General features: G+C 45.3%; 1 protein-coding gene across 10 annotated transcripts in view; it reads left to right on the top strand.

Moving 5' to 3' along the window:
- Window positions 1-26,338, top strand: part of MPP4 (MAGUK p55 scaffold protein 4) — a 42,797-nt gene that overhangs the window by 12,018 nt on the left and 4,441 nt on the right. For 2 of the 10 annotated variants that reach the window (XM_083708818.1, XM_083708816.1), the window contains 16 exons: window positions 889-966; window positions 1,737-1,817; window positions 3,503-3,634; window positions 5,462-5,543; window positions 5,780-5,865; window positions 7,726-7,797; window positions 8,826-9,022; window positions 10,530-10,594; window positions 11,581-11,598; window positions 12,953-12,991; window positions 15,305-15,325; window positions 17,109-17,123; window positions 19,232-19,273; window positions 21,590-21,760; window positions 24,486-24,566; window positions 25,386-25,479. In XM_083708818.1, the coding sequence (XP_083564944.1) occupies window positions 889-966; window positions 1,737-1,817; window positions 3,503-3,634; window positions 5,462-5,543; window positions 5,780-5,865; window positions 7,726-7,797; window positions 8,826-9,022; window positions 10,530-10,594; window positions 11,581-11,598; window positions 12,953-12,991; window positions 15,305-15,325; window positions 17,109-17,123; window positions 19,232-19,273; window positions 21,590-21,760; window positions 24,486-24,566; window positions 25,386-25,479 (1,274 nt within the window). The remainder of the gene's footprint in view (window positions 1-888; window positions 967-1,736; window positions 1,818-3,502; window positions 3,635-5,461; window positions 5,544-5,779; window positions 5,866-7,725; window positions 7,798-8,825; window positions 9,023-10,529; window positions 10,595-11,580; window positions 11,599-12,952; window positions 12,992-15,304; window positions 15,326-17,108; window positions 17,124-19,231; window positions 19,274-21,589; window positions 21,761-24,485; window positions 24,567-25,385; window positions 25,480-26,338) is intronic. The other 8 variants (XM_083708820.1, XM_083708819.1, XM_083708821.1 and 5 more) reach the window with 8 other exon arrangements.

Raw genomic sequence — 26,338 nt, 5'->3', positions numbered from 1 at the left:
TTCTGTGTATAAGAGATGGGGTTTTTTACTTTAAAATTCCAGTGGTACCTCGGGTTAAGTACTTAATTCGTTCTGGAGGTCCGTTCTTAACCTGAAACTGTTCTTAACCGGAAGCACCACTTTAGCTAATGGGGCCTCCTGCTGCTGCCGTGCCGCCGGAGCACGATTTCTGTTCTTCTCCTGAAGCAAAGTTCTTAACCCGAGGTATTATTTCTGGGTTAGCGGAGTCTGTAACCTGAAGCGTATGTAACCTGAAGTGTATGTAACCCAAGGTATGTGAAAAACTGTGGGTTGCCTTATACACAGGGCACTCTCCCCCCTATTTTATTAAACTGGAGTCCCTAAAAATAGGGGGGGGGGCTTCTACATGGAGGCATATTATACACTGAAAAATACGGCATTTTTTCCCTGATATAAAATACAGAAGGATCCTTAAGCCTTATCAAAATTATCGAACCAGTTCAGGCAATCAACATTCCAGCTTCTTGTCGGCAAACATTTCCCAGTCCCGGATGTTTCCCATTTAAACGTGAGAGTATTAAGATATAATTATAATTATATAAATAAAGAATTAATTTATTACTTATACCCTACCCACCTGGCTGGGTTTCCCCAGCCACTCTAACCCACATCCTATTTGGTAGTTTCAGGAAATTTCATAATAATATTGGGACTGTAAGCAGTATATGAGTATACAGGTAAGTTTTAAAAGAGGACACAAGCCTCTGGTAAAATCTATGGACCATTTGGCTACAACCCAGGCCTAACCAAGATGCACCCTTTGGTGACAGAGGAAAATCAGGAGCATGTGAGCAATGTTATAAGATTTGTTTCATATTACTATGTTGTGGCAGTGGTATCTTTCACCTTGAGCACTTCTACTCCTAGGTTTATGAATGTCTCCATCTGTATATCAAAAGAAGACCAGTTCCACTCACACCACAGGCACGACCGCTGACCCACGAGGTGAGATTGCAAGATAAGATTCAGACTCAAGTCACTGGAACAGAAAATAACCCAACCGCTCGATGGGCCTGGGCTTTCTGTTCAAAGTTAATGATCTCCAGAGGAGTAGCGTGATAGCGTGTGATTTGGTTTTTCTCCGTATTGGTGATCAAATATGTGCCTCATCATTCAGCTGCTAACAAAAAGATGGTGCTCTATAGATTTCCAAGATGAAATTTGTTAGGTTGTGGGTGAACATATCAGACGACAGAACGAATCTTCAAACAGCTCTTGTTTATTCACAGGCCAGAACAGAACTGAACTGAAGGGTTCAGCCAGCCTGCTTATATAGAACTCCACTAGAATGCAACAGTAACCATTTTCTGTAACTATCCAATCACTGAATGTCACTTTCAATCCCTTATTTGCATATGTGTACCTGAGTGAAAACTATCTACAGTATCCCCTTGCTGGCCCAGGGTGAGAACTTCAGTATATAACAAAACTACCGTATTTTTCGCTCTATAAGATGCACCAGACCACAAGACGCACCTAGTTTTTGGAGGAAGAAAACAAGAAAAAAAATATTCTGAATCTCAGAAGCCAGAACAGCAAGAGGGATTGCTGCGCAGTGAAAGCAGCAATCCCTCTTGCTGTTCTGGCTTCTGGGATAGCTTCGCAGCCTGCATTCGCTCCATAAGACGCACACACATTTCCCCTTACTTTTTGGGAGGGAAAAAGTGAGTCTTATAGAGCAAAAAATACGGTTGTCTTGTTTGTGTCACCTTCAGGTGGTGGAGCTGTTGCGGGGAGTCCAACAGTCTCCGGAGGTTAAAGAGCTACGGCGACTTCTCAGAGGACCACACTTCAAGGTGAGTACTGGCCATGAAGTTACTCAGCATTAAAGGACAAAGTTTAGGAGTAGAGGGACGTAGGTGGCGCTGTGGGTTAAACCACAAAGCCTAGGACATGCCGATCAGAATGTCGGCAGTTCGAATCCCCACGACGGGTGAGCTCCCGTTGCTCGGTCCCTGCTCCTGCCAACCTAGCAGTTCGAAAGCACGTCAAAGTGCAAGTAGATAAATAGGTACAGTGGTGCCCCGCAAGACGAACGCCTCGCAAGACGAAAAACCCGCTAGACGAAAGGGTTTTCCGTTTTGGAGGCGCTTCGCAAAACGGATTTCCCTATGGGGTTGCTTCGCAAGACGAAAAAAATCTTGCATCCCCCCGCGGGTTTTTTTCCGCTTTTTCCGCCCTTTTCTTAAGCCGCTAAGCCGCTTATCAGCTGTTCCGCTGATAAGCCGCTTAACAGCTGATCGCTGGAAGCCGCTTGACAGCTGTAGCGCTAATCCGTTAAGCTGTCAATGGGCTTGCTTCGCAAGACGAAAAAACCGCTAGACGAAGAGAATCGCGGAACGAATTCTTTTCGTCTAGCGAGGCACCACTGTACCGCTCTGGCAGGAAGGTAAACGGCGTTTCCATGCGCTGCTCTGGTTTGCCAGAAGCGGCTTAGTCATGCTGGCCACATGACCCGGAAGCTGTACGCAGGCTCCCTCAACCAATAAAGCGAGATGAGTGCCGCAAACCCAGAGTCAGCCACGACTGGACCTAACGGTCAGGGGTCCCTTTACCTTTAGGAGTAGAACGTGGTTGGGTTGTTAATATGCAGCATACTCAGCGAATGTGGAAACTCCATCACTCTTCTCCCAACAACCCAAAAAAGACCATATCTGATATTTGGCAAGCAGATAGCATGCTAAAACTGGGAGGCCTCACTTCAGATCCCTGCACAAATAGTCCATTGATTCATTATCTGTTAGTTCTCCTTTTGTAAAAGAATGACAACTGGGAGGATTGTTGTATGAAGACAAGATTCATATACCTGGTGAGAATCACCTCTGGCGCATCAGCTTTTGGGCAGAATGGAAATATTATTATTATTATTATTATTATTATTATTATTATTATTATATACTCCGCCCATCTGGCTGGGTTTCCCCAGCCACTCTGGGTGGCTTCCAACAAAACACTAAAATACAATAACCTATTAAACATTAAAAGCTTCCCTAAACAGGGCTGCCTTCAGATGTCTTCTAAAAGTTTGGTAGTTATTTTTCTCTTTGACATCTGGTAGGAGGGCGTTCCATAGTGCGGGTGCCACTACCGAGAAGGCCCTCTGCCTGGTTCCCTGTAACTTGGCTTCTCGCAGCGAGGGAACAGCCAGAAGGACCTCGGCGCTGGACCTCAGTGTCTGGGTAAAAAGATGGGGGTGGAGACGCTCCTTCAGGTATACTGGACCGAGGCCATTTAGGGCTTTAAAGGTCAGCACCAACATTTTGAATTGTGCTCGGAAACGTACTGGGAGCCAGTGTAGGTCTTTCAAGACTGGTGTTATATGGTCTTGGCAGCCGCCCCCAGTCACCAGTTTAGCTGCCGCATTCTGGATTAGAAAGAAACAAATGACAGTATCTGGATGCCAAGATGATGCTAAACATTGCTTGCCCCTTTCTCCTCCTCCTCCTCCTCCTCCTCCTCCTCCTCCTCCTCCTCCTCACAGGCCTTTCTATCTGCTCATGATACCGTGGCCCAGAAGGACTATGAACCAATCCTCCCACCTTTGCCAGATAACATCCCTGAAAATGAGGAGGCGATGAGAATCGTCTGCCTGGTGAAAAACAAGCAGCCTCTTGTAAGCTGGACATTTGATTCTAAACTTGTGCCGTCATCTTAAGCAACTTTTTTGTCCAGATTAGAAGGACGGCTTCACAAATGAAGAGTTTTAACACGAGCTTTAAAAATATGAGAAAGGAGTAGGATATGCCCATGAGGTGGTTTTCATGAAGAACAGATTTCACCGTGTAAGAGTCTTCCTTCCCCAACGTAGCAGTTAAGAGAGCTTAGGCAGCGCCGCAGTGAATTATTTGCTTTGCTTTCAGATACAGAGAGGTGCGTATTTTCCCCTACTGTTAGAAAGTTGTTAAAGCTGAGCTTTGAGGGCGGCCTTGTCGTGAAGCACTAGCCTGGTAGTCATAGCATAGCTGTCAACCGTCCCTTATTTGGCGGGAAACTCCCTTATCCCAGCGCCGTGTCCCGCTGCTGTCCCTTATTGATGATGTCCCTTAAATTTCCCAGGTTTCTAAGGAAGCAGCTCCTCTCCCTCCCTCCCTGCCAGCCAGGGAGGAGGGAGGCTCCAACTGGGTTGCTTGGCTGCGTTGCTCACCCAATAAGGAGTCTAAGAATGACTGGGGGGTGGAGCTTGCATGCCTTGTGCCGATCAAATTGGCCGCGTTGCCTGGGGACTCGCCTTTCCTCAGTGCTTCCCAGTGGAGAGGTGATGGTGGTTTTCCTTGCTGCCTCCCCTTTGCCGGGTTGCTGCGCTGTGGGAACCACCGCTTGAGGCTTCATTTGGCTGCTGGCTGGACTTTCTGCCTTTGGCTCGGAGGGGCTCAGAGGTCGAACATACCTGTGCCCGGAAAATCCCTTATTTTGGCTGCTGATCCCTTGTTTTCGAGGCTGCTGGTCCCTTATTTTCAAATCTGTAAGTTGACAGCTATGAGTCATAGGTGGGCAAGGAATTCCACATGGAAGTCAAAAAGGATGCCTGAGGAGAGAATCCTGCTGCTCCTCACCCAGCTTAAAAATGCAATGGGCTGCTGCAGCAGAGACAGCCCCAGCGGGTGCTAGCAACCTGTGTAGGCTTATTAAAAGGCTGCTTCAGGGGTAAAGTAAGCTAGAGAAGAAAAACGATATGGTTAGAAATGTTACAGAAGGTTATATGTAAGAGGTGGAGACATTGAGGAAATCCAACTGTGACTATTGCATATTTTTCCCTTACAAAAAACCCTCTAGTGCAGTTAAGTGTATTATTTTGCTTATGTAGTGTAGGGACACAGGTGGCACTGTGGGTTAAACCACAGAGCCTAGGACTTGCTGATCAGGTCGGCGGTTCGAATCCCTGCGATGGGGTGAGCTCCCGTTGCTCGGTCCCTGCTCCTGCCAACCTAGCAGTTCGAAAGCATGTCAAAGTGCAAGTAGATAAATAGGTACCGCTCCGGCGGGAAGGTAAACGGCGTTTCTGTGCGCTGCTCTGGTTCTCCAGAAGCGGCTTATTCATGCTGGCCACATGACCCAGAAGCTGTACGCCGGCTCCCTCAGCCAATAAAGCGAGATGAGTGCCGCAACCCCAGAGTCGGCCACGACTGGACCTAATGGTCAGGGGTCGCTTTACCTTTACCTAGTGTAAGGTAATTAAAATTGTTTCATGATATATAGGTAAAAAGAATGCCAGCTGTTAGCAACATCTGATATTTATAGAAGGAGTGTGTGTGCATGGAATGAGGACTCCAGCCTTAATGTTTCTAACAATCTCTCACCATTTGCAATAATATTTAAATACTTGCTGAATTCTTTGTTTCTATTTCATTCACTGGTTCAGTGATATTCTCTCTCTCTCTCTCTCTCTCTCTTTCTCTTTCTCTCTCTCTCTCTCTCTCTCTCTCTCTCTCTTCCACTCTAGGGTGCCACTATTAAACGCCATGAGCTAACTGGAGATATTACTGTAGCAAGAGTAATCCATGGTGGATTGGCAGATAGAAGTGGTAAGACGGATTCTAAAATACACCGCAAGGAAGGAATGGTAGTTTGGGGGTGATTTTGTGTGTGCGTGTGTTAGGTTCTGTAGATTGACTTCTCTGCCAATATTGCCTCGCATATGATCATTGATTCCCCTTGTCTAGAATTCTGGCAAAGGATGCAGGCATCCCTCAGAAGGGCGAAATATTTTTGTCCCTCCTATTTTCTGGCAGAACCCTCAATGCCCTCTTTTCTGTCATAGGGCTGTTATATGCTGGAGACAAACTGGTTGAGGTGAATGGAGTTCCAGTGGAAGGCTTGGAGCCAGAGCAAGTAATTCACATTCTGGTATGATATTTACATTTTTAATACCTCCCAATGAGAACATCAGAAGGTCTTAAGTTGGTCCATCCATCCCTGCATCTTTGGCACTCACCTGTAGACCCATTCCTTCCCTCCTTTGCTTTTTTTAACTCTGCAAAAAGGGAGCATGGAAGATTTGCAGGGAAACGGTTTGCAATTTTTATACCATCTTCCCATAAATACATGTAAAGTTCATTGATATGAAATATGCATTTGAGTGCATTTCTTTAATCGCAACATACTTTTGCTGTTAATATTTTGGGGAACGGAACTGCATCAAAAAATCTAGAAAGGTGAATCATCCGGCCAATACTTGCATTCTGATCTGCAAGCAGGTCTGGGAATATCAAATCAGATCAGTCCATGGGGAAAAGCAAACACCAGACCTGATCTTGTGACACCTTAAAGGTTCATGCAAGTTATGCTGAATTTCAGGATATACTGTATTACATACACAAGAACACACACACATGATGCGGGGGGAGGGGGGAATTGTCAGCAGGAAGACATAAAGGAAAGGAAATGCAGAAAAGTCCAGTCAATGATTGCGGTATTAGCAGTTGTCATTCCCTAAAAAAAATCCAGCTGTGTTGATACCACATAAATGCTGGCATTGGTAAGCCAATCAGACATGCAGTGTGATTAAAAATCCACTGACACAATCCAGACACAACGGATTTTCACTCTGCTATGTGTGTTAAATTGGATTTCTGGTGCCATGGTGTCTGTTGTTACCAACGCAGTTGTTTTCAAGGACAGCACTTAACCCGAATACCTGGACATCTGGTTGATTTGCAATGGTGCTATTGCATTAAATTGTAATAATTAAAATGGAATAATTAAACCGAACACCAAAAAGCCACAAGGACAGCTTTCTATGCAAACAAAATGTTTATTGGTCCCCATTGGCAAGCCCACACAAGTTAATTCAGATGAACCCATGAAAAACTGAACTTTTCACCACCACCACCATGTATAATCAATAGCATTCTTCCTAGGTTCTTTGGTGACGTGTTAATAAAATCTCCAGAAATGTCACCTAGCAAACAAATTGCATAAATGTCAGAGGCCTTGGGGATACTTTAAATATTTTATTTGAATACTGCCTATCTGCTCAAAATGCTTTGCAGTTTAAAATACTGCCTAGCAATTCAATGGACACACTACAAAACGGAAAGCAGGCCAGCATAAGCAAATTCAGGTATCTTCTTCTTCTTTTTTCTCTTCTTTTTTGGCGATCACTCATAGCCAAGTAAGATTGTCTTCCATAAACACGGTTTTAACAGTGAGTCCGTAAGTGACTGTGGAGGCCAATTCTGGATCCACAGTGGGGACATTGGTTTCCAGGCGGGAGTTGATCACGGTGTGGATTTGCTAAGCATACCTTCCTGTTAGCACGTTTCTCCCTTGTGTCCTGAGTTCAAGTGTTTTCAAAGCCCATGACACCTTTGGTAAAGGCTGTTCTCCAACTGGAGCGCTCGCAAGCCAGTGTTTCCCAGTTGTCAGTGTTTATACTACGTGTTTTTAGATTTGCCTTGAGACAGTCTTTAAACCTCTTTTGTTGACCACCAGCATTACGCTTTCCATTTTTAAGTTTGGAATAGAGTAGTTCCTTTGGAAGACAATCATCAGGAGTCAGGTGGCAGCTGCCTCAGTTCTTCTTTGCATGCACCCAGGGGGAATCTCTGCTGCTCAAAGCCTTATTAGCCCCGATAACCAACACTTAAAATGGCGTCGCTGTGAACTTTATTAATCCTGCCTTCACAGAAGTGTCTTTTTAAAAATCTAAAACTGCTAATCTGTTGGTTTGGGTGCTGAAATACTATGCATTTGGCGTTTTTGCAGGCACTGTCGCAGGGAACTATTATGTTCAAGCTGATTCCAGTTTCTGATCGGCCAGTCAGCAATCAAACGACGGTAAGATGTCTTTATTTCTCCAGGTCTCTGTGGCTGCAGAGAGTTAATCAAAGTAAGTGTGGCTAATCCAGTTAATCCCAAAAGGAGAATTGGTACTGTCAATTCAACTCCCATTCCTGAAAAGCCCACAAACAAGACCCTGGGGCCAATCATACTATCCTGTTCCCAGCAGCTAGTATTCAAAAGGACGATGTGTCATAATTTACTCCTTCTAAGGCAGGGGTCAGCAAACTTTTTCAGCAGGGGGCTGGCCCACTGTCCCTCAGACCTTGTGGGGGGCTGGACTATATTTTGGGGAAAAAATATGAATGAATTCCTATGCCCTACAAATAACCCAGAGATGCATTTTAAATAAAAGCACACGTCCTACTCATGTAAAAACACGCTGATTCCTGGACCGTCCGCGGACCGGATTGACAAGGCGATTGGGCCAGATCCAGCCCATGGGCTTAGTTTGCCTACCCATGATTTAAGGGCTGTCAAATCTGTGCTGTTTATAGAGACATGTTACAGTGCATCCAGAGGTATATAAAATCTTGAAGGCCCACTGGCTTCTATATGAACCTGACAGTTTATGATATTCAGGAGCAAAGCTCTGGTGTGTCCTGCCAGTTTCTAAGTTACGTTTGGTAAGCAGGAGGAAAAAAGGCCTTTTCTCTGGCTGTCATATACTGCAGAATTCTGTCCCTGGAGAGGCTTGCCCATTGCCGATTTTCAGGTCTTCCTTTCAGACAGGTCTTTGACCTGTAAGATTATTTATTTCATGCTCTCCCTGCTGTCAAAGGTGGATTTAGGGCAGCATAGCCTATTCTGCCGCACTGGGTACTGAATTTTGACCTCGCACAGGGCACTGCTGAAATTTGAAAGACCAGATTCCCCCCTGATCCTGTTTCCAGTGTTAATGTTTTATCATATTATGTTTTAGCCATGCCTGTTGGGTTCTTCCCTTACACACAGCAGCCTCAAACCTAGTTCACAGACAGATGGGATGTAAATATTTCCAATAAGCCTTCTCTTTATTGTATCAGCTCTATGTGCGAGCGATGGCAGATTACTGGCCCTTTCAGGACCCCGCCATTCCGTGTGCTGACGCAGGATTGCCGTTTAAAAAGGGAGACATTCTTCAGATTGTGGACCAGAACGATGCCCTGTGGTGGCAGGCGAGGAAAGTCTCTGACCTCAGTGCCTGTGCTGGACTCATCCCCTCGAACCACCTTCTGAAGAGGTAGGAAAAACCCATGTCAGCTGAAAAGAAGGTGGCTTTGTGGCTGAGTGGGGATTTGAATTAGAGTCTACCTAGCCCTAGGTAAAGGTAAAGGGAGTCGTGGCCGACTCTGGGGTTGCGGTGCTCATCTCGCTTTATTGGCGAGGGAGCCGGCGTACAGCTTCTGGGTCATGTGGCCAGCATGACTAAGCCGCTTCTGGTGAACCACAGCAGCGCACGGAAACGCTGTTTACCTTCCCGCAGGAGCGGTACCTATTTATCTACTTGCACTTTTGACGTGCTTTTGAACTGCTAGGTTGGCAGGAGCTGGGATCGAAAAATGGGAGCTCACCCCGTCGCGGGGATTCGAACCGCCGACCTTCTGATCGGCAAGTCCTAGGCTCTGTGGTTTAACCCACGTCCCTTTACCTAGTCCTAATATGACACAATAACCCAGAACCTCCCAAACGGTGTGTCACAACACATTAGCGTGTTGCCTGCAGGGTGTAGGTGTGTCAATTAAACACTCCCCGTGCTGGAAGGGGGTTAGTTTAACCTCTGGTGTGCTAGTAAGACTAAATTCCTGTGTCGTGAAATGATGCATGTCTAAAAAGTAAATCACCAGCATGAAAAGAATCTGCTAATCCAGGCCAATCAACAAAATAGTTCAGCCATGTCTAATTCCTATAGATACTTTCTTGGGAAACAAGGGTGGCAACTTAAATAAAATACTGAGTTGGGGGCTAGGTAAGCCTCATCCTGCATAATTTGATCACATGACATGACACGCACACCCATTTGCATGGGAATTCACCCTAACTTTGGGGGGGAGGCCTCCTCAAATATTTTACAGGGGGGAGGTGAAGGGACCGCAGCCCAAAGGGGTTGGCTCCTATTTTGGGAAAAGGCCTCAAGGGAGGGGATTTGCTGAGTAAATCATAGTGGTGCAGAGTGAAGAGGTCTGAGCAGAAATTTCTTCTCCCCTGTGGCTTGGGCTGATAGGGCAATGGTAAAGGGTAAAGGGACCCCTGACCATTAGGCCCAGTTGTGACCAACTCTGGGGTTGTGGCGCTCATCTCGCTTTACTGGCCGAGGAAGCCGACGTACAGCTACCGGGTCATGTGGCCAGCATGACTAAGCCACTTCTGGCGAACCAGAGCAGCACATGGAAACGCCGTTTACCTTCCCGCCGGAGCGGTACCTATTTATCTACTTGACTTTGATGTGCTTTCGAACTGCTAGGTTGGCAGGAGCTGTGACCGAGCAATGGGAGCTCACCCCATTTAGTGTTGGATCCTAGCATTCAGAACAGTATAAACAAGAAATGCGGTTGTATTCCAGCATATGAGGATGTGTAGGCAAAAAGCACCTAGGTTCTTCATTTGGTTCCTTTCCTGTTGCTTTGGGCTTCTTTGAAACATAGGGTGAAAGAGGCTAGTTTTCCACCTTATTATCATTCTGGAGCACAGGGAATAAAAATGCCCCGTCTGATCGGATCCATGGAAACTGCATTTATTTTCTTTTTAAGGAAGCAGAGAGAGTTCTGGTGGTCTCAGCCCTTGCAACCCCACACCTGCCTCAAATCAACCATACGTGAGTAGAAAGATCTTCTGGTTGTGAATAGCGGGTGGGGAAGCTGCTCTGATACTTACTTCATTTGCTGCATGGCTTCCTACCATTGTTGTTGTTGTTGTTTAGTTGTTTAGTCATGTCTGACTCTTCTTGACCCCCTGGACCAGAGCACGCCAGGCACTTCTGTCTTCCACTGCCTCCTGCAGTTTGGTCAGAAGTGGATGTCTTTCTGGAACTCTCTAGCTTTCTCCATAATCCAGCGCATGTTTGCAATTTGGTCTCTGGTTCCTCTGCCTCTTCTAAATCCAGCTTGCACTTCTGGGAGTTCTCGGTCCACATACTGCTTGAGCCTTCCTTGTAGAATTTTAAGCATAACCTTGCTAGCGTGTGAAATGAGTGCAGTTGTGCAGTAGTTGGAGCATTCTTTGGCACTGCCCTTCTTTGGGATTGGGATGTAGACTGATCTCCATTCCTCTGGCCACTGCTGAGTTTTCTCCCACCATTGACTAGAGCACAAATCAGACCCCACCATACATTGAGGGGTGGTGACAAAACCCATAGGGTACATCTAGCTCAATATAGCCGTACCTTGGTTGATGAATGCCTTGCAACTCGAACGTGACTGTTCCAGTTTGGAAATGGAACCCAAACGTCTGACGGGGCTTCTGATAGGCTGCAGGAAACTCCAATCGGAAGCCGCATCTTGGTTTCTGAACGTTTTGGAAGTCAAACTGGGTGCAGCTTTCTGGAGTTTCAGACAGGGAAATCCTAGCTGTGGAAGACTGAACCAGCAAACTTCTGCTTGCACAGCAGTTGCTGAGTTACGGTTCTTCCTGGTATATTTTCATCTGTTGGAATCTCTCTCTCTCTCTCTCTCTCTCTCTCTCTCTCTCTCTCTCTGTGTGTGTGTGTGTGTGTGTGTTTGTGTAGAGCGAAAGTTCTGGCAGTCTCCTTAACTCTACTGTTTACTTTCTTTTTCATTTCCTCCGTGGATTTTCTGTGAGTAGTAAGTACTGTGGAAGAAGGTAAGCACAGGCGTCTGAATGTCATATATTTCTTTTTAGATATACCAAGCAATGGTGCAGTTAGGTAATTTTCATCTCTAGACCGAATGGTCTCATGGAGGAGAGATCGTTAGATGGTAATGTACACAGTGTCCCTATTTTCCAGGGACAGCCCCGGATTTACAGAAGCCGTCCCGGTTTCTGATTTGATCCCAGAATGTCCCACTTTTCCTTAGGACGTCCCTATTTTCATCAGAGAAGTGTTGAGTTATGCGACCCTGGAGCCAAGGAGATGTAACTATACAACTTTTAGAAGACATCTGAAGGCAGCCCTGTTTTTAAATGTTTAATGTTTTATTATTTTTATATGTGGAAGCTGCCCAGAGTGGCTGGGGCAACCCAGTCAGATGGGCTGGGTACAAATAATAAAATTATTATTATGGAATTGGGTGTCCCTATTTTCACCGGAGAAAGGTTGGAGGGTATGGTACACATTTACTTTGAAATGTGTCAAGCCAGTCTTGTTTCATTTTGTGGCCCTCCTCCTCCTCCTCCTGCGTGGGACCCAGCGCTCTTCCCTCACATTTAAAGCCAGATTAAATCTGCACTTTTGGAAGCAACCTGAGAACTGAATCACAGCCACCCTTCAGTATTTGCACTTATCTGAATTTTGCAGAGTAGTTGTCCATCCAAACAATTCTTACAAAGCTCCATACATTAGGGGAATGTGTACATTAAAAAAATGAATATATCAGTGAAAAATGACACACTAAAACGCATTCTGTTAGGAAAAACTGCTTGCAAAAATGAGCACATTTAGTAAAAGCGGCGTACGAAAACGTGTTTGTTCGGAGAAATTTGCAGTGAAATGCTGGAAGATTTTCATGCGGATTGTTAAAAGAGGGCAAACTTCTGCAGAAAAACAGGGAACTGAATTTAAGACTCAGTTTAAATTCCAATTTAAGGGGGAGCAACTGAGAAAACTGAAATGGACTGGTTTTTCCATCCCTAGTGAAATGTAGCCTCAGTCTAAAAGAAAATTAGACATGCCTAGTATCTGAAGAAGTGTGCATGCACACGAAAGCTTATAACCAGAACAAACTTAGTTGGTCTCTAAGGTGCTACTGGACAATTTTTTAATTTATTACGACTGCATCAGACCAACATGGCTACCTACCTGAATTTAGACATACCTGTTAATGTTCCCCACCCCTGCATTGCCCCATGGTACAATACTGAAACACCAGAGAAAATCGATAGAAATTGGATCTCTGGTTGGATTAGTGATTGTTTCTGTCATTGTGTGAGGTTAAAAGCAAACCAACTCATGGCCTGGTTTTGTTTCCGCTTGCCATTTTTTTCATACAACGAACAGAAGAAGACATGCAGATTGATGAGAAGTGTGTAGAAACAGGTAATTGACTTTGGGTTTGGGTTTGGGGTTGTTGTTGTTGTGCAAAAGGGACCACAAACCTGGGTATAAGTGAAATGCTCTGTTAAATTATCTCTGATGGAATATCAACGAAACAAAGTGTGTGTTTTAATTTTTTTAAATGTGTTATCATTCTGGTTTTATCAAGTGATGCTCATAATAAAGATAATCAGCAGAAGAAGTATAAGTTTTGTAAGGAACACTTGATTACGCAGTTTAAGCCTCTCTTGTGACTGTTTCACAAGTCTCACAAGCTGAAAAGCTTTCCTCCCTACCAAGCCGTTTTTTGAGCTTATGAATATTATTTGTACAGCAAGGGAAATGGGCCCTGCTTAATTCAAAGCGGCTGAAGGATTAGCGTTTCCCTGTTCCTCTGCAGATCTAAGGGGGTACAAGAGTAGTCATAGCCACCATTTTTTTTATATAGGAGGCACATACCTGGCAGATGTTCCAGCTAAAGGATGCCTTCTCCTGCCGTGCGTAAAACGTATTTGTTGTTTAGTCGTTAAGTCTTCATAACCCCATGGACCAGAGCACGCCAGGCACTCTTATCTTCCACTGCCTCCCGCAGTTTAGTCAAACTCATGCTGCTAGCTTCGAGAACACTGTCCAACCATCTCGTCCTCTGTCGTCCCCTTCTCCTTGTGCCCGCCATCTTTCCCAACATCAGGGTCTTCTCCAGGGAGTCTTCTCTTCTCATGAGGTGGCCAAAGTACTGGAGCCTCAGCTTCAGGATCTGTCCTTCCAGTGAGCACTCAGGGCTGATTTCCTTCAGAATGGAGAGGTTTGATCTTCTCGCAGTCCATGGGACTCTCAAGAGTCTCCTCCAGCACCGTAATTCAAAAGCATCAATTCTTTGGCGATCAGCCTTCTTTATGGTCCAGCTCTCACTTTCATTCATCACTACTGGGAAAACCATAGCTTTAACTCTATGGACCTTTGTTGGCAAGGTGATGTCTTTGCCTAAAACGTACAGAGAGTGGCAATTCTAAGAGTACAGTACCTGCATAAGCAGAATGTGGGTTGGTGTGATTTACATTACTAAATCTGGAAAAATGCAAAAACGAAATAGTCTTTTGAGTGGGGGGACCTCATGCTAAATTGCATCTTCTGACCTGCTTGCTCATAAATGGAGAAGGGATAATATGGGCTGGATGTAGAGTTTCAACAAGAGGAGTTCTGCTCCTGAGATGCTCTTTCTAGAAGAAAATGTCAACCGATTCCTTGTGCACCTTGAAAAGCTTCTCTGCAGGGTTGGAAGAGTAAGGGAGACAGCATGAATGACTGCAGTGGAAAGGAGGATTTGATGAAAGTCACCTACCTTTCTCATGAACTCCTGTCCCTTCTGTTTGTGAAAGGGATCTCTGGGAACAATCCTTTGAGCTAAGGATGAGTTCAAGCAGACTCTCTGAAATTGGCCAAACTTGCATGAGCATGAACAGTGGGGACTGTACCTCTGATCTAATATGCTGAGTCTGTTATTCCTAATTCAGTGGGAAATGCTTCTAGTTCAGATTGTTGAATGAGTGTGAAATCAGAGCATTCCTTGTTAAGTTGTGGGTGAACATATCAGACGACACAGCGATTCTTCAAACAGCTCTTGCTTATTCACAGGCCAGGACAGAACTGAACTGAAGGGTTCAGTCAGCCTGCTTATATAGAGCTCCAGTACAATGTAACTGTAACAATTTTCTAAAACTATCCAATCACTGAACGTCACTTTCGATTCCTTATTTGCATAACTATCTACAGTATCCCCCTGCTGGCCCAGGGTGAGAACTTCAGTACATAACATTCCTCTTAATATCAAAGCCACCACCAATTTTACAAAGCCATTTCATATTCATTGTCTCTCTAGATATAAAACCTTGGAGGGCTTTGTATGTTGCGATGAATGACTTTACCCAACACTGAATCAAAATATTCTGGAACTCTTCTTTTTCCCCTCCTTTACTCGGGCTGTAACAGCTGTGTTGGGGATGCAGTTTGGATTGAAATAAGTGTAGGGCGAAAGGTTTAAGTGCCCTGTCCCCTCAGTGCCGCTGCTGCAATCCAATTTGGTGCCCATCCCCACAGCGCAGTTGCTTTTAACTAAAAATAAGATCCAATTATGGCTCTGTCCTGTAATGTGCACTTTGGCCCCTAAGCACGGATCAGAGGAGGAAATGAGAAACTAAGTGTGTCTTGTTGCTGTGGGGTTGGGAAGACCTTTCTGATGGGGTGAGTTTTAATTATCTTAGATGAGGAGAATACTGAAATGTATTTGCTATTTTTGCTCCCTGGGTGACTTAAAAGACGAGGAGACTTTTGAGTCTGGTAAGTATACTTCTTTTGGCAATTTTGTGTTGCTGACTATACTTTTCCTAATGATAATAAGCGTGTGGTGGAGGTGATCAGTTTCATTTTAAAAGTGTACTGTCGGATCCATTTGTGCGTTTGGAAAGCCGCTTGCTGTCTCAGGCTTTTCTGAGCCAGATCTGGAGATTTTAATCAAAATGAAAACACATTTGAGACCAATTGGGTTACCCTCGCCGCGTTTGTTCAGTTTTGAATGACTCCCATACATACGGTGAAAACTGCCAAACCACGCACGTGTTATGAGAGGACAGCTGGAAGATAATGAGATTACATTATATAAGTGTGATTGAAGAGCTAATCTACTTCATGGCCTCCTTATTACTCCTGATGATGGAGGAGGATCCCTTTTGACACTTGGATACTAGGATGAATTTGCACATTATATACAAAAGTAGGGCAGGTTTATGTGAAGCTTATCTGTCTGTAAACTGAGCAGATCGGGCTTAAAGCAACTGAGAACACCCAGCAGTGAGATCATGCTTCCTTAACAAGCAAATCTTGAGCAGTGGTCCTGTTTTGTTTTTTTTACATGGTTCAGATTGTTAGAACAAATCAGAAGGTATGCTTGTGGTTTTCCAGTGCATCTGCAGTGACTTCAGTACACTTGTGGAAAGAACTGTGTACAAACAATACCTTCAAAACACATTCTTTCCCTCAATGCTGGGCACTGTAGTTTGTTAAGGCTTGCTGGGAATTGCAATTTTGTGAGGGGTAAACTACAGTACGGGACGCGGGTGGCGCTGTGGGTTAAACCACAGAGCCTATGACCTGCCGATCAGAAGGTCGGCGGTTTGAATCCCCACGACGGGGTGAGCTCCCATTGCTCAGTCCCTGTTCCTGCCAACCTAGCAGTTTGAAAGCATGTCAAAGTGCAAGTAGATAAATAGGTACCGCTCTGGCGGGAAGGTAAATGGCGTTTCCGTATGCTGCTCTGGTTCTCCAGAAGCGGCTTAATCATGCTGGCCACATGACCTGTCTGCGGACAATCGCCAACTCCCTCGGCCTATAGAGCGAGATGAGCGCGCTACCCCAGAGTCGGTCACGACTGGACCTAATGGTCAGGGGTCCCTTTACCCCTTACCTTTGAACTACAGTACCCATAATTCTTTGAGTGGGGAAACGTGTTTCAAATAGGTTTTAAAGCTTTGGCATGTCCATAGCCCAAGAGCTGAATGACGCTTCCAGACAAACCTGTTCCCTGAGCATTCATCCTGATTTCTTTGTGGGGAGGTTAGATGATGTTACATCAAGCATCTTTCTCTCCATTCTCCATCACTTTCCTTACTGCAAAAAGTAAGGAAGTGAGTTTATTGTGCAAGACCTCTCGGCCAACTGCAATTGCACAACCTGAACTGGTATGGGATGGAATCCCACCTCAAAATAGCACCCAAATTTTAGAAGTCATAGGGATTTTTCAAAATGGTGAGATGTGATTTGAGACAGAGGACATCTGTTAAGAAGCATTGATAAGGGGCATATGAAGAGCTGGGATGTGAAGTGTTCACACTGAGGGGGATCTGAAGCAGGTTGCAAAGTCTGTAGTCCCTGGAAAAAGATGGTGGATGTGTATGGTTGCTAGATATTTTGAAAGTACTAGTAAGAAATGCTTGCTTTTGTACATAGTAGCTGTAGTCATACTTGAATTATCTACATGTTCCGCTATACTGCTTTGGATGTGAATTTCACAGACCTAATTTTTAATATGCCCTCCTGTTTTTATTTTTTTATGCAACAATGCCAGAGGAGCTTAAAGAAGGTAACTTTGAATTTCCCCCCTTTCCCTCCAGATTCTCCAAAGTAGGTTGTTGGTCATTTCTTTATGGCTAGAGATGTCAGAGACTTATATATTGAATTGCCTCCTTCTAGTCATGTCAGGCATATATGCAGAGAAATTATGGGATGGACCCGAGCAGGGACATGGATGCACACTTAGCAAATGTATGTTTACCACATGATAACACATTTGTATTAACTAAGCACTAACCAACCATTATGTAAGTTAAGGTTCTACACAGCCTCTTTGGAAATATGAGGAAAGGTTTTGTGCTGTGTGTGTGTGTGTGTGTGTGTGTGTGTGTGTGTGTTTGTGTGTGTGTGCTTTGACTATTTGGTTAGCATGTTAGGATGGTGGACAAATATATTAGCTGCTTATTTTTGCACCTGAGTGCTTCCGTGGCATATTTGATGTGTGGTCAGAAAATAAATACAGTCCTCAGCCAGTTTTTAACACGTAAAAAATGGTTCCATATTTCTTTCTTACTTACTGGGAAGGATATTCCAGGGCAACTTACGCAGCCTGAGACCTTAGAAAGAGAAGGTGTCATTATTAATAGATAGTTTTATTATTGCTCAGCAGGGCAATATTCGCCAGCAGGTCCCAGGGCACTGACAACCATTTACAATTTTAAATAGTAGTTTTAATTAACTGTTTTTACTAATAATTTTATTGCTTTGTTCTTTTTAAAAACTGCTTTGAGGTGTTTTATGCAATAAAATATATAATTAAAGTTCAGAATGAAAAGCACAAATTGCAGTCAGGGGAGTAGGGTGGGTATTGAAAACACACGCATCTCAGGTGTCATATTGGAGATGACTGGTGCCTTCTGTTAAAAAAAAGAAAGAGGTTTGTTTTAAAATATATTTATTTTAGTTAGTTAGATATTGCTTTAGTATTGTGATTTCTAAGCAGTGGGCAAAAAAACAAAACAATAAAAATTGATCATAAAACTGAGCAATATCGATCAAGAGCAGGCAGTCTCAAAACAGAATCAGAAGCCACATGGCTTCTGTAGCCACATTCAGCTGCCATTATTTGGCCACTGGGCCCACACCTAGGCTGGGCAAACCAATTTCATAATAATTCTCCACCCTTCTGTGCTTTCTTTTACTTAGGCCAACCTAACTGACAATTTGGAAAGCATTTTTTAAAATTTACCATCAACTAGCAAGCGAAGATAAATAGGTGCCACTCTGGCGGGAAGGTAAACGGAGTTTCCATGCCCTGTGCTGGTTCGCCAGAAGTGGCTTAGTCATGCTGGCCACATGACCTGGAAGCTGTACACCGGCTCCCTTGGCTAATAAAATGAGATGAGCGCCGCAACCCCAGAGTCGGCCATGACTGGACTTAACCGTTCAGTTACCTTTACCTATTTAGGGATGTACTACCTCTGAACATCTAGGGACGCGGGTGGCACTGTGGGTTAAGCCACAGAGCCTAGGACTTGCCGATCAGAAGGTCAGCGGTTCGAATCCTCGCGACGGGGTGAGCTCCCGTTGCTCGGTCCCTGCTCCTGCCAACCTAGCAGTTCAAAAGCACGTCAGAGTGCAAGTAGATAAATAGGTACCGCTCTGGCGGGAAGGTAAACGGTGTTTCCGAGCGCTGCTCTGGTTCACCAGAAGCGGCTTAGTCATGCTGGCCACATGACCCGGAAGCTGTACGCCGGCTCCCTCGGCCAATAAAGCGAGATGAGTGCCGCAACCCCAGAGTCGGTCACGACTGGACCTAATGGTCAGGGGTCCCTTTACCTTTACCTTTAGCAAGCGAAGCACAAATTGAGAGAGGGCTATTTCTTAAAACTGACGTGAGAGAGCAACTTAGGCATATAAGAAACAAGAGCTTAAAATGTGCTGTTGTGAAGGGCTGCTGCCGTTGCGCTGTCGTTTTTAAAGTATAGCTTTGTTGATGGTGTTTTGGGTGTCGTAAATCTGGTCTCTTACACCTTTTGGGTGGCACTTAGGCATTAAAACGATACTAGCTGCATCTTTTGTATGAAAAAACAGGTAAAATCCTGAAGTTTGATCATCAGTCTGGCTTTTCATAATTTGTCTGACTTTAAAAAAAATGTTGCTTTTTTCACATTGCAGAAGAGGAAGAATTCAGTGGATCTGGCAAGCGGGTCTTCATTAGTACGTAGTTGTATTGAGAGACTGGAGAATTGCTGTGCTGTTGCTCCCTGTGAAAGTAGTTCCTTGTCGTTGTATTTGAGGTGCATTCACCTTGTGCTTTCTTCCTGAATGTTCCTTTACTTGGATTTGGATTTGATATCCCGCTTTATCACTACCCGAAGGAGTCTCAAAGCGGCTAGCATTCTCCTTTCCCTTCCTCCCCCACAACAAACACTCTGTGAGGTGAGTGGGTCTGAGAGACTTCTGAGAAGTGTGACTAGCCCAGGGTCACCCAGCAGCTGCATGTGGAGGAGCGGAGACGCGAACCCGGTTCACCAGATTACGAGTCCACCGCTCTTAACCACTGCACCACGCTGGCTCCCTCTTTGCTGCGAGGGAGATGATCATTTCAATTTTAGTGAAATCCCTAATATTATCCTGACCATTAAGCTTGAAGTAAGATCTGAAGTCAGTTAATCCAAGTCCACTGTTTCATTTTAAGCCTCTAACCAGCCACTCTTCTGTACAGTTCTGTTTTGTAGTTCAAGTAGTAGTAGTAGTAGTAGTAGTAGTAGTAGTAATTTTATTATTTCTACCCCATTCATCTGGCTGGGTTTCCCCAGCCACTCTGGGCAGCTTCCAACAAAAGATTAAAAATACATTAAAACATCAGTCATTAAAAACTTCCCTAAACAGGGCTGCCTTCATATGTCTTCTAAATGTCAGATAGTTGTTTATTTCCTTGACATCTGATGGGAGGGCTTTCCACAGGGTGGGTGCCACTACCGAGAAGGCCCTCTGCCTGTTTCCCTGTAACCTCGCTTCTCGCAGTGAGGGAACCGCCAGAAGGCCCTCAGCACTGGACCTCAGGTTGAACAATGGGGGTGGAGACACTCCTTCAGGTATACTGAAGGTATTCGTCCCTGCCAAGCCACTTCTCCAATAAGTTTATAGCTCTCGTGGTTCCCTCTGCCTGATAAAAATGGGCGAAATTCCACCAACTTCAGAGGCTTTTGACTCCAAATTGCTTAGCTTTTATTATGGGCTAATCAGAAAGACCCACTAATTCCTATGAATTCATTCTAATCTAAACCATCCTGAGAATTGCATTAAATGTTGACATAGCTGTAGTTCGAAGTGGTTTACAAGTTTTACCACCTCAGTGAGAACTAGACCCACGGATATTGGCCATCAGATCTAAGAAGAACCCGTGTCTTCAGGGAGAGCATAGTTCTGAATATCAGATGTTGCAGGTCAGAGATGAAAAATTTGTAGCCCTCCCGATGTGGTTGGGGCTCCAGCTCTTACCCATCCCAGCCAAATGGCCAAATGGTCAGGAATGATGAGAGCCCAACAACATCTCCTCACCCCTTCTGTAGAAAAAATAGGGACTAAGCATCACTTCCATGGCCAACTGTTCAGAGGCCTTTGGCTAGCTGCTGTTGGAATGGAGCAACCATTGAGATGGACCACAGTCTATTCCAGCAAATGTTATTTTCACAGAAACTGCCATCAGCTTCCAAGGCTCGCCAAATGGCATGCAGGGAATTTACTGTATTTTTCCGCTCTATAGGATTCTCCCTCTCTGAATCAAGGTGTGTTCAAGGTGTACTCGGGAGGCTTCAGGTGGCTACCTTGGAAGCCTGGAGAGCGAGATGGGTCTGTGCGCACTGACCCCTCTTGCTCTCCAGGCTTCAGTGAAGGCAACCCGAAGCCTCTGGGGTGTGTTGGGAGTTCCCGCCGGGCTCCGGAGGCTTCAGGTTCCTTTCGACCTGCTCTTTGGGGCTGGCGGGGGGAAGCGCTGCTTTCTGCCACTGCCAGCCCCAAAGAGCAGGTCAGGGAACAGCCCAAAGGCTGCCCTGCTGAGGCTTTGCGCAGCCATCCCCAAGCTAGAACAGCGAGACAGAGCGCTGCAAGCTGAAAAGACGCAGCAGGAACCTCATGCAACACGAGGTATGACTGTATTTAAGTAGTTAAATAGGGAGTTTGTCACAAGTGGTCTTCAAATATCTAAACATTGAAGATGGAGCAAACTTGCTTTCTTCTGCTCTGGAGGGTAGGACTCGAACGAGTGGATGCTTTAGCCGAGATTACTCTTCCAACTCTACAATCCTATGAGTTGTAGAAATGTGGGGGGAGAGCAGCTCTGTCTTGGACTTGAGAGGCCAAACACAATAATGGTCTATCTGTCTGCTAGGATGGGGAGTTCCAGGTTATGATGTGATGGCGTGGGGAGGCCATCTGAGGTGCCAAAAATATTGCAGGCTGGCCCTGCTAACCGATCAAGTGTGCCCATCACATTCCTTCCGTGACCAGTTCTCCATTCTCCATCCTCAGCCGGTTTCCGGAGAAGTATGCGCCTGTGCCGCAGGAAATGCCGTAACAGCCACCTGCCGTGCTACACCCGGTGCCCCAGCGGCTGCTACAGTGCCGCAGCAGCACCTTATGAAGAAGTGGTGAGGTACCAGAGGCACCCTGGCGACCGAAACAGATTAATTGTGCTAGTAGGTGAGTTGCAACAAGTTGCCTACAACTTACCTAGTTACTGTTAGGATCGCCCTACTCTCGTGTAGGACCCTGGTAGAGACAGATGCCCGACTGGCATGTTCTCTCCCACCTGGTCGGTCGGGAGCTTCAAAATCTTTCTTCTGCCTGAACATCACAGCTACTGATACCAAAAGGCATTAGCACGCTTAGGGATCCACAGAGTATTCACAGTTTCCATAACAGAACTCAGCATTTTGGCTAATCGACGTTTATTTACATATAATACACTCGGAGCATTCTGACTTAGCTCCTTCCTCTTTCTCATCAGGCAGCAAAGAGAGAAAGAAAGAAAGGACAATAGTCCCACTTCACGGAACACAGTAATACCAAACATCCTGTCTCCGTCACTTCCCACATTGTGGAATGAAAACATACACCGTCGTGTGATAGACAACAATCTCATGACTGCAGACACAGGGAATGAATCTCCAACATCCTCCCCCGTTTCATGAACTGTGTTGTAGTCATCAGTGTAACTGCAACAACCATACAGATGTCATACACACAGTACAGTAGTGCCTCGCAAGACGAAAAGAATCCGTTCCACGAGTCTCTTCGTCTTGCGGTTTTTTCGTCTTGTGAAGCAAGCTCATTAGCGGCTTAGCGGCTTAGCGCTATTAGCGGCTTAGCAGGCTTAGCGGATCAGCTGATAAGCGGCTTAGCGGATCAGCTGTTAAGCGGCTTAGCGGATCAGCTGATAAGCGGCTTAGCGGATCAGCTGTTTAGCGGCTTAGCGGCTTGGGGAAAAGGGGGGGGGAAGGAAAAAACCCCCACAGGAACTCGCAAGACATTTTCGTCTTGCGAAGCAAGCCCATAGGAAATTCGTTTTGCGAAGCACCTCCAAAACGGAAAACCCTTTCGTTTAGCGGGTCTTCCATCTTGCGAGGCATTTGTCTTGTGGGGCACCACTGTATACCCCTGTATCGCCCGTTCCACTCTTGGAACTACCTGCAACTGGACTGGCCTTGGGCCTTTACCATCTTGCACTTCTGACTAGTCTTGGCGTCATAGCTCTCCTGACTATCAAGAAGTTTCATAACTGGCTTTGTTGGGACTCGAACCCTAGCTTTGTTCCTCTCTGAGGAATCAGTGTTGACACACACGGCCTTTGGCGTGGTTTCCCATCCTTTGAGGACAAACCCTGTACCCCTTTCAAGACTTTGGGTTCCAAGATCTGTGTCGAGCCACTAGCCACAGCTAAATCTGCAACAGCTGTGTTAGCAAACTCCTGCGCATACCTACACATCAGGCGCACGCCCTTCGCTGTATCAGTGGGACTCACCTCACTTCATAACTTCCCTTGAATTTGCACAGAGAAAGTACAGGCATACCTTGGAGATATCACGAGTTGAATTCCAGACCACTGCAATAAAAGAAATATTGAAACAAAGCAAGTCACTTTTTTTTTGTTTCCCAGTGCATGTAAAATTTATGTTAACACTATACTGTAGTATTAAGGGACGCGGGTGGCGCTGTGGGTTAAACCACAGAGCCTAGGACTTGCCGATCAGAAGGTCAGCGGTTTGAATCCCCGCGACGGGGTGAGCTCCCGTTGTTCTCTCCCTGCTCCTGCCAACCTAGCAGTTCGAAAGCACACCAGTGCAAGTAGATAAATAGGTACCGCTCCGGCGGGAAGGTGAACGGCATTTTCGGGCGCTGCTCTGGTTCGCCAGATGTGGCTTAGTCATGCTGGCCACGTGACCCGGAAGCTGTACGCTGGCTCCCTCGGCCAATAAAGCGAGATGAGCGCCGTAACCCCAGAGTCGGCCACGACTGGACCTAACTGTCAGGGGTCCCTTTACCTTTATACGGTAGTCTTATTAAGCCAGGCCCCCCTGGCTGCGGGGGCGTGGGTTGGGATCCAGCTCTAGCCCCAGTCCTGTGGCCACAAGAGGAGCATTGGAGTTTCCTTCTACCGGGAGCAGACAGGCTGACCGGCAACTGAACCCAAGCCCTTGTAAGGAATAATGGATATATGAAGCGCAATCGTGCAAAGTGCAATAAAATGACATAATAATAATAATAATTTATCATTTATACCCCGCCCATCTGGCTGAGTCTCCCCAGCCACTCTGGGTGGCTCCCAATCAAGTGTTAAAAACAATACAGCATTAAATATTAAAAACTTCCCTCAACAGGGCTGCCTTCAGATGTCTTCTAAAGATAGGATAGCCACTTATTTCCTTCACATCTGAAGGGAGGGCGTTCCACAGGGTGGGCGCCACTACCAAGAAGGCCCTCTGTCTGGTTCTCTGTAACCTCACTTCTCGCAATGAGGAAACCGCCAGAAGGCCCTCGGCACTGGATCTCAGGGCTGAACGATGGGGGTGGAGACGCTCCTTCAGGTATACAGGACCGAGGCCGTTTAGGTCTTTAAAGGTCAGCACCAACACTATGAATTGTGCTCGGAAACGTACTGGGAGCCAATGCAGATCTCTCAGGACCGGTGTTATGTGGTCCCGGCGGTACACCTGTAATTCTTGCATTGGCATCTCTTCAGAAGAGCAGGTGCTCACTGCCACCTCTACAAAGAAATCTGTTTTTCTACTCTTTATCTAACTTTGAAGAATTGTGATGAGCATTACTGGTCATGTGAAACTACTCTTCTTCTGTTACAGATAGGGTACATTGTATTGGGGACATGATGCATTCATTTGGCACTTACCTGTTTCCTTTCTTGAAACAGGTCCTTCAGGTGTGGGAGTGAATGAGCTACGGCGGCGGCTTATTGGTATAAACCCTCATCACTTTCAAAGTGCCGTGCCACGTACGTGACATTTTTCATGTATCCTTAATTCTAGCAGTAGGAGGAGAGGGGAAGCTTTGCCAAAAGGTTTCATCCAAGTACACTGGTACCTTGGTTCTCAAACTTAATCCGTCCCAGAAGCCTGTTCCAAAACCAAAGCGTTCCAAAACCAAGGCTCGCTTTCCCATAGAAAGTCATGCAAAATGGATTAATCCATTCCAGACTTTTAAAAACAACCCTTAAAACAGCAATTTGACATGAATTTTACTATATAATGACACCATTGATCCATAAAATGAAAGCAATTATCAATTTACTGTACTATAAAATAAATAAAACAGTATTATAGATGATAAAAATAAAAATTTAAGAAATTTCTTACCTGCACTGATGATAGTCATTATTTCGGTGGGGGACTTTTATCCATTTCCACAGTCACACAATCAATCAATCAATCAGTAGCTGAATTGGGATCCACACAGTCACGAAAACAAATTAACTGAAAAAGCCTCAAAACAAAAAACGCAAAATAAATAGCAAAAGCAAAAGTACCAAATATCACCTCAGAACCCTGCAATCGGAAACGGAAGGCTCGAATTACAATGGGGGGGGGGGGAGAATTAGCAGCGCAACAGGAAAAACAGGGGGACTCAAAACAGAGCACATTCGGCTTCTGAAAAAAAAATTCAAAACCCAGAACACCTACTTCTGGTTTTGCAGCCTTTGGGTTCCAAGTTGTTCGTGAACTAAGCTGTTCGAAAACCGAGGTACCACTGTAATTATTTACCAGGGAATTGACAGTTTTATGATAGCGTTGCCATTTTTATTCTTTTTAAACAGACACAACTCGTGCTCAAAAGAGCTATGAAGAGAATGGCCGAGAGTACCACTATGTGTTGAAGGAAACCTTTGAAAATATGGTATACGGTCACAGGTAATCCTTAGATTTACATTTCTTGCCCTTTCTCCTTATGTTTCAAAATCATGTGCTCAAGCACCAGGACTAACAGTCAGTGGAGTGAAGTACAGTGGTACCTCGGGTTAAGAACTTAATTCGTTCCGGAGATCCGTTCTTAACCTGAAACTGTTCTTAACCTGAAGCACCACTTTAGCTAATGGGGCCTCCTGCTGCTGCTGCGCCACCGGAGCCCGATTTCTGTTCTCATCCTGAAGCAAAGTTCTTAACCCGAGGTACTATTTCTAGGTTAGTGGAGTCTGTAACCTGAAGCGTATGTAACCTGAAGCGTATGTAACCCGAGGTACCACTGTACTGCTTTATAAATACTTCTCAAGCTCTCCAGGGCCAAACTAAGCACAAGAGGACATTGGCAAGTGTTAAAGCAGCGTTTCCCAAACTTGAGTCTCTAGCTGTTTTTGGACTACAACACCCATCATCCCTAGCTAGCAGGACCCTGTGGTCAGGGATGATGGGATCTGTAGCCCCAAAGCAGCTGAGGACCCAAGTTTTGGAAACCCCGGCTTAAAGCAATGGAGTGCAGTGCGAGGTAAGATGCAGGATGTTCCTTTTATTTGAACTTGAAATATACACGGAGTTGCATAGTGATTTCATGCTCTTTATTGCAGCTCATAAAACAGTGAGTGAATCCACTGCCCCCAAAACCTCAGGCTTTATATACATTATTTACACAATGAGCCCCATCTGATTGGTTGATTCTGCTTCTCTCCTGGGGTCTGATTGGGCTGCTCCTGCAGGCCAATCAGTTGTTGCATTCTCGGATCCTACCTGCCCATTGTTCTAGGATCCAAGCTTAGTACATAACAGAGCTCATGAT

Source organism: Podarcis gaigeae (genome assembly GCF_964106915.1).
Source record: "Podarcis gaigeae genome assembly, chromosome: 1".
NCBI classification, from domain to species: domain Eukaryota; kingdom Metazoa; phylum Chordata; class Lepidosauria; order Squamata; family Lacertidae; genus Podarcis; species Podarcis gaigeae.
Note: the sequence above shows the minus strand (reverse complement) of the source record. Positions and strands in the feature narration are given on the sequence as shown.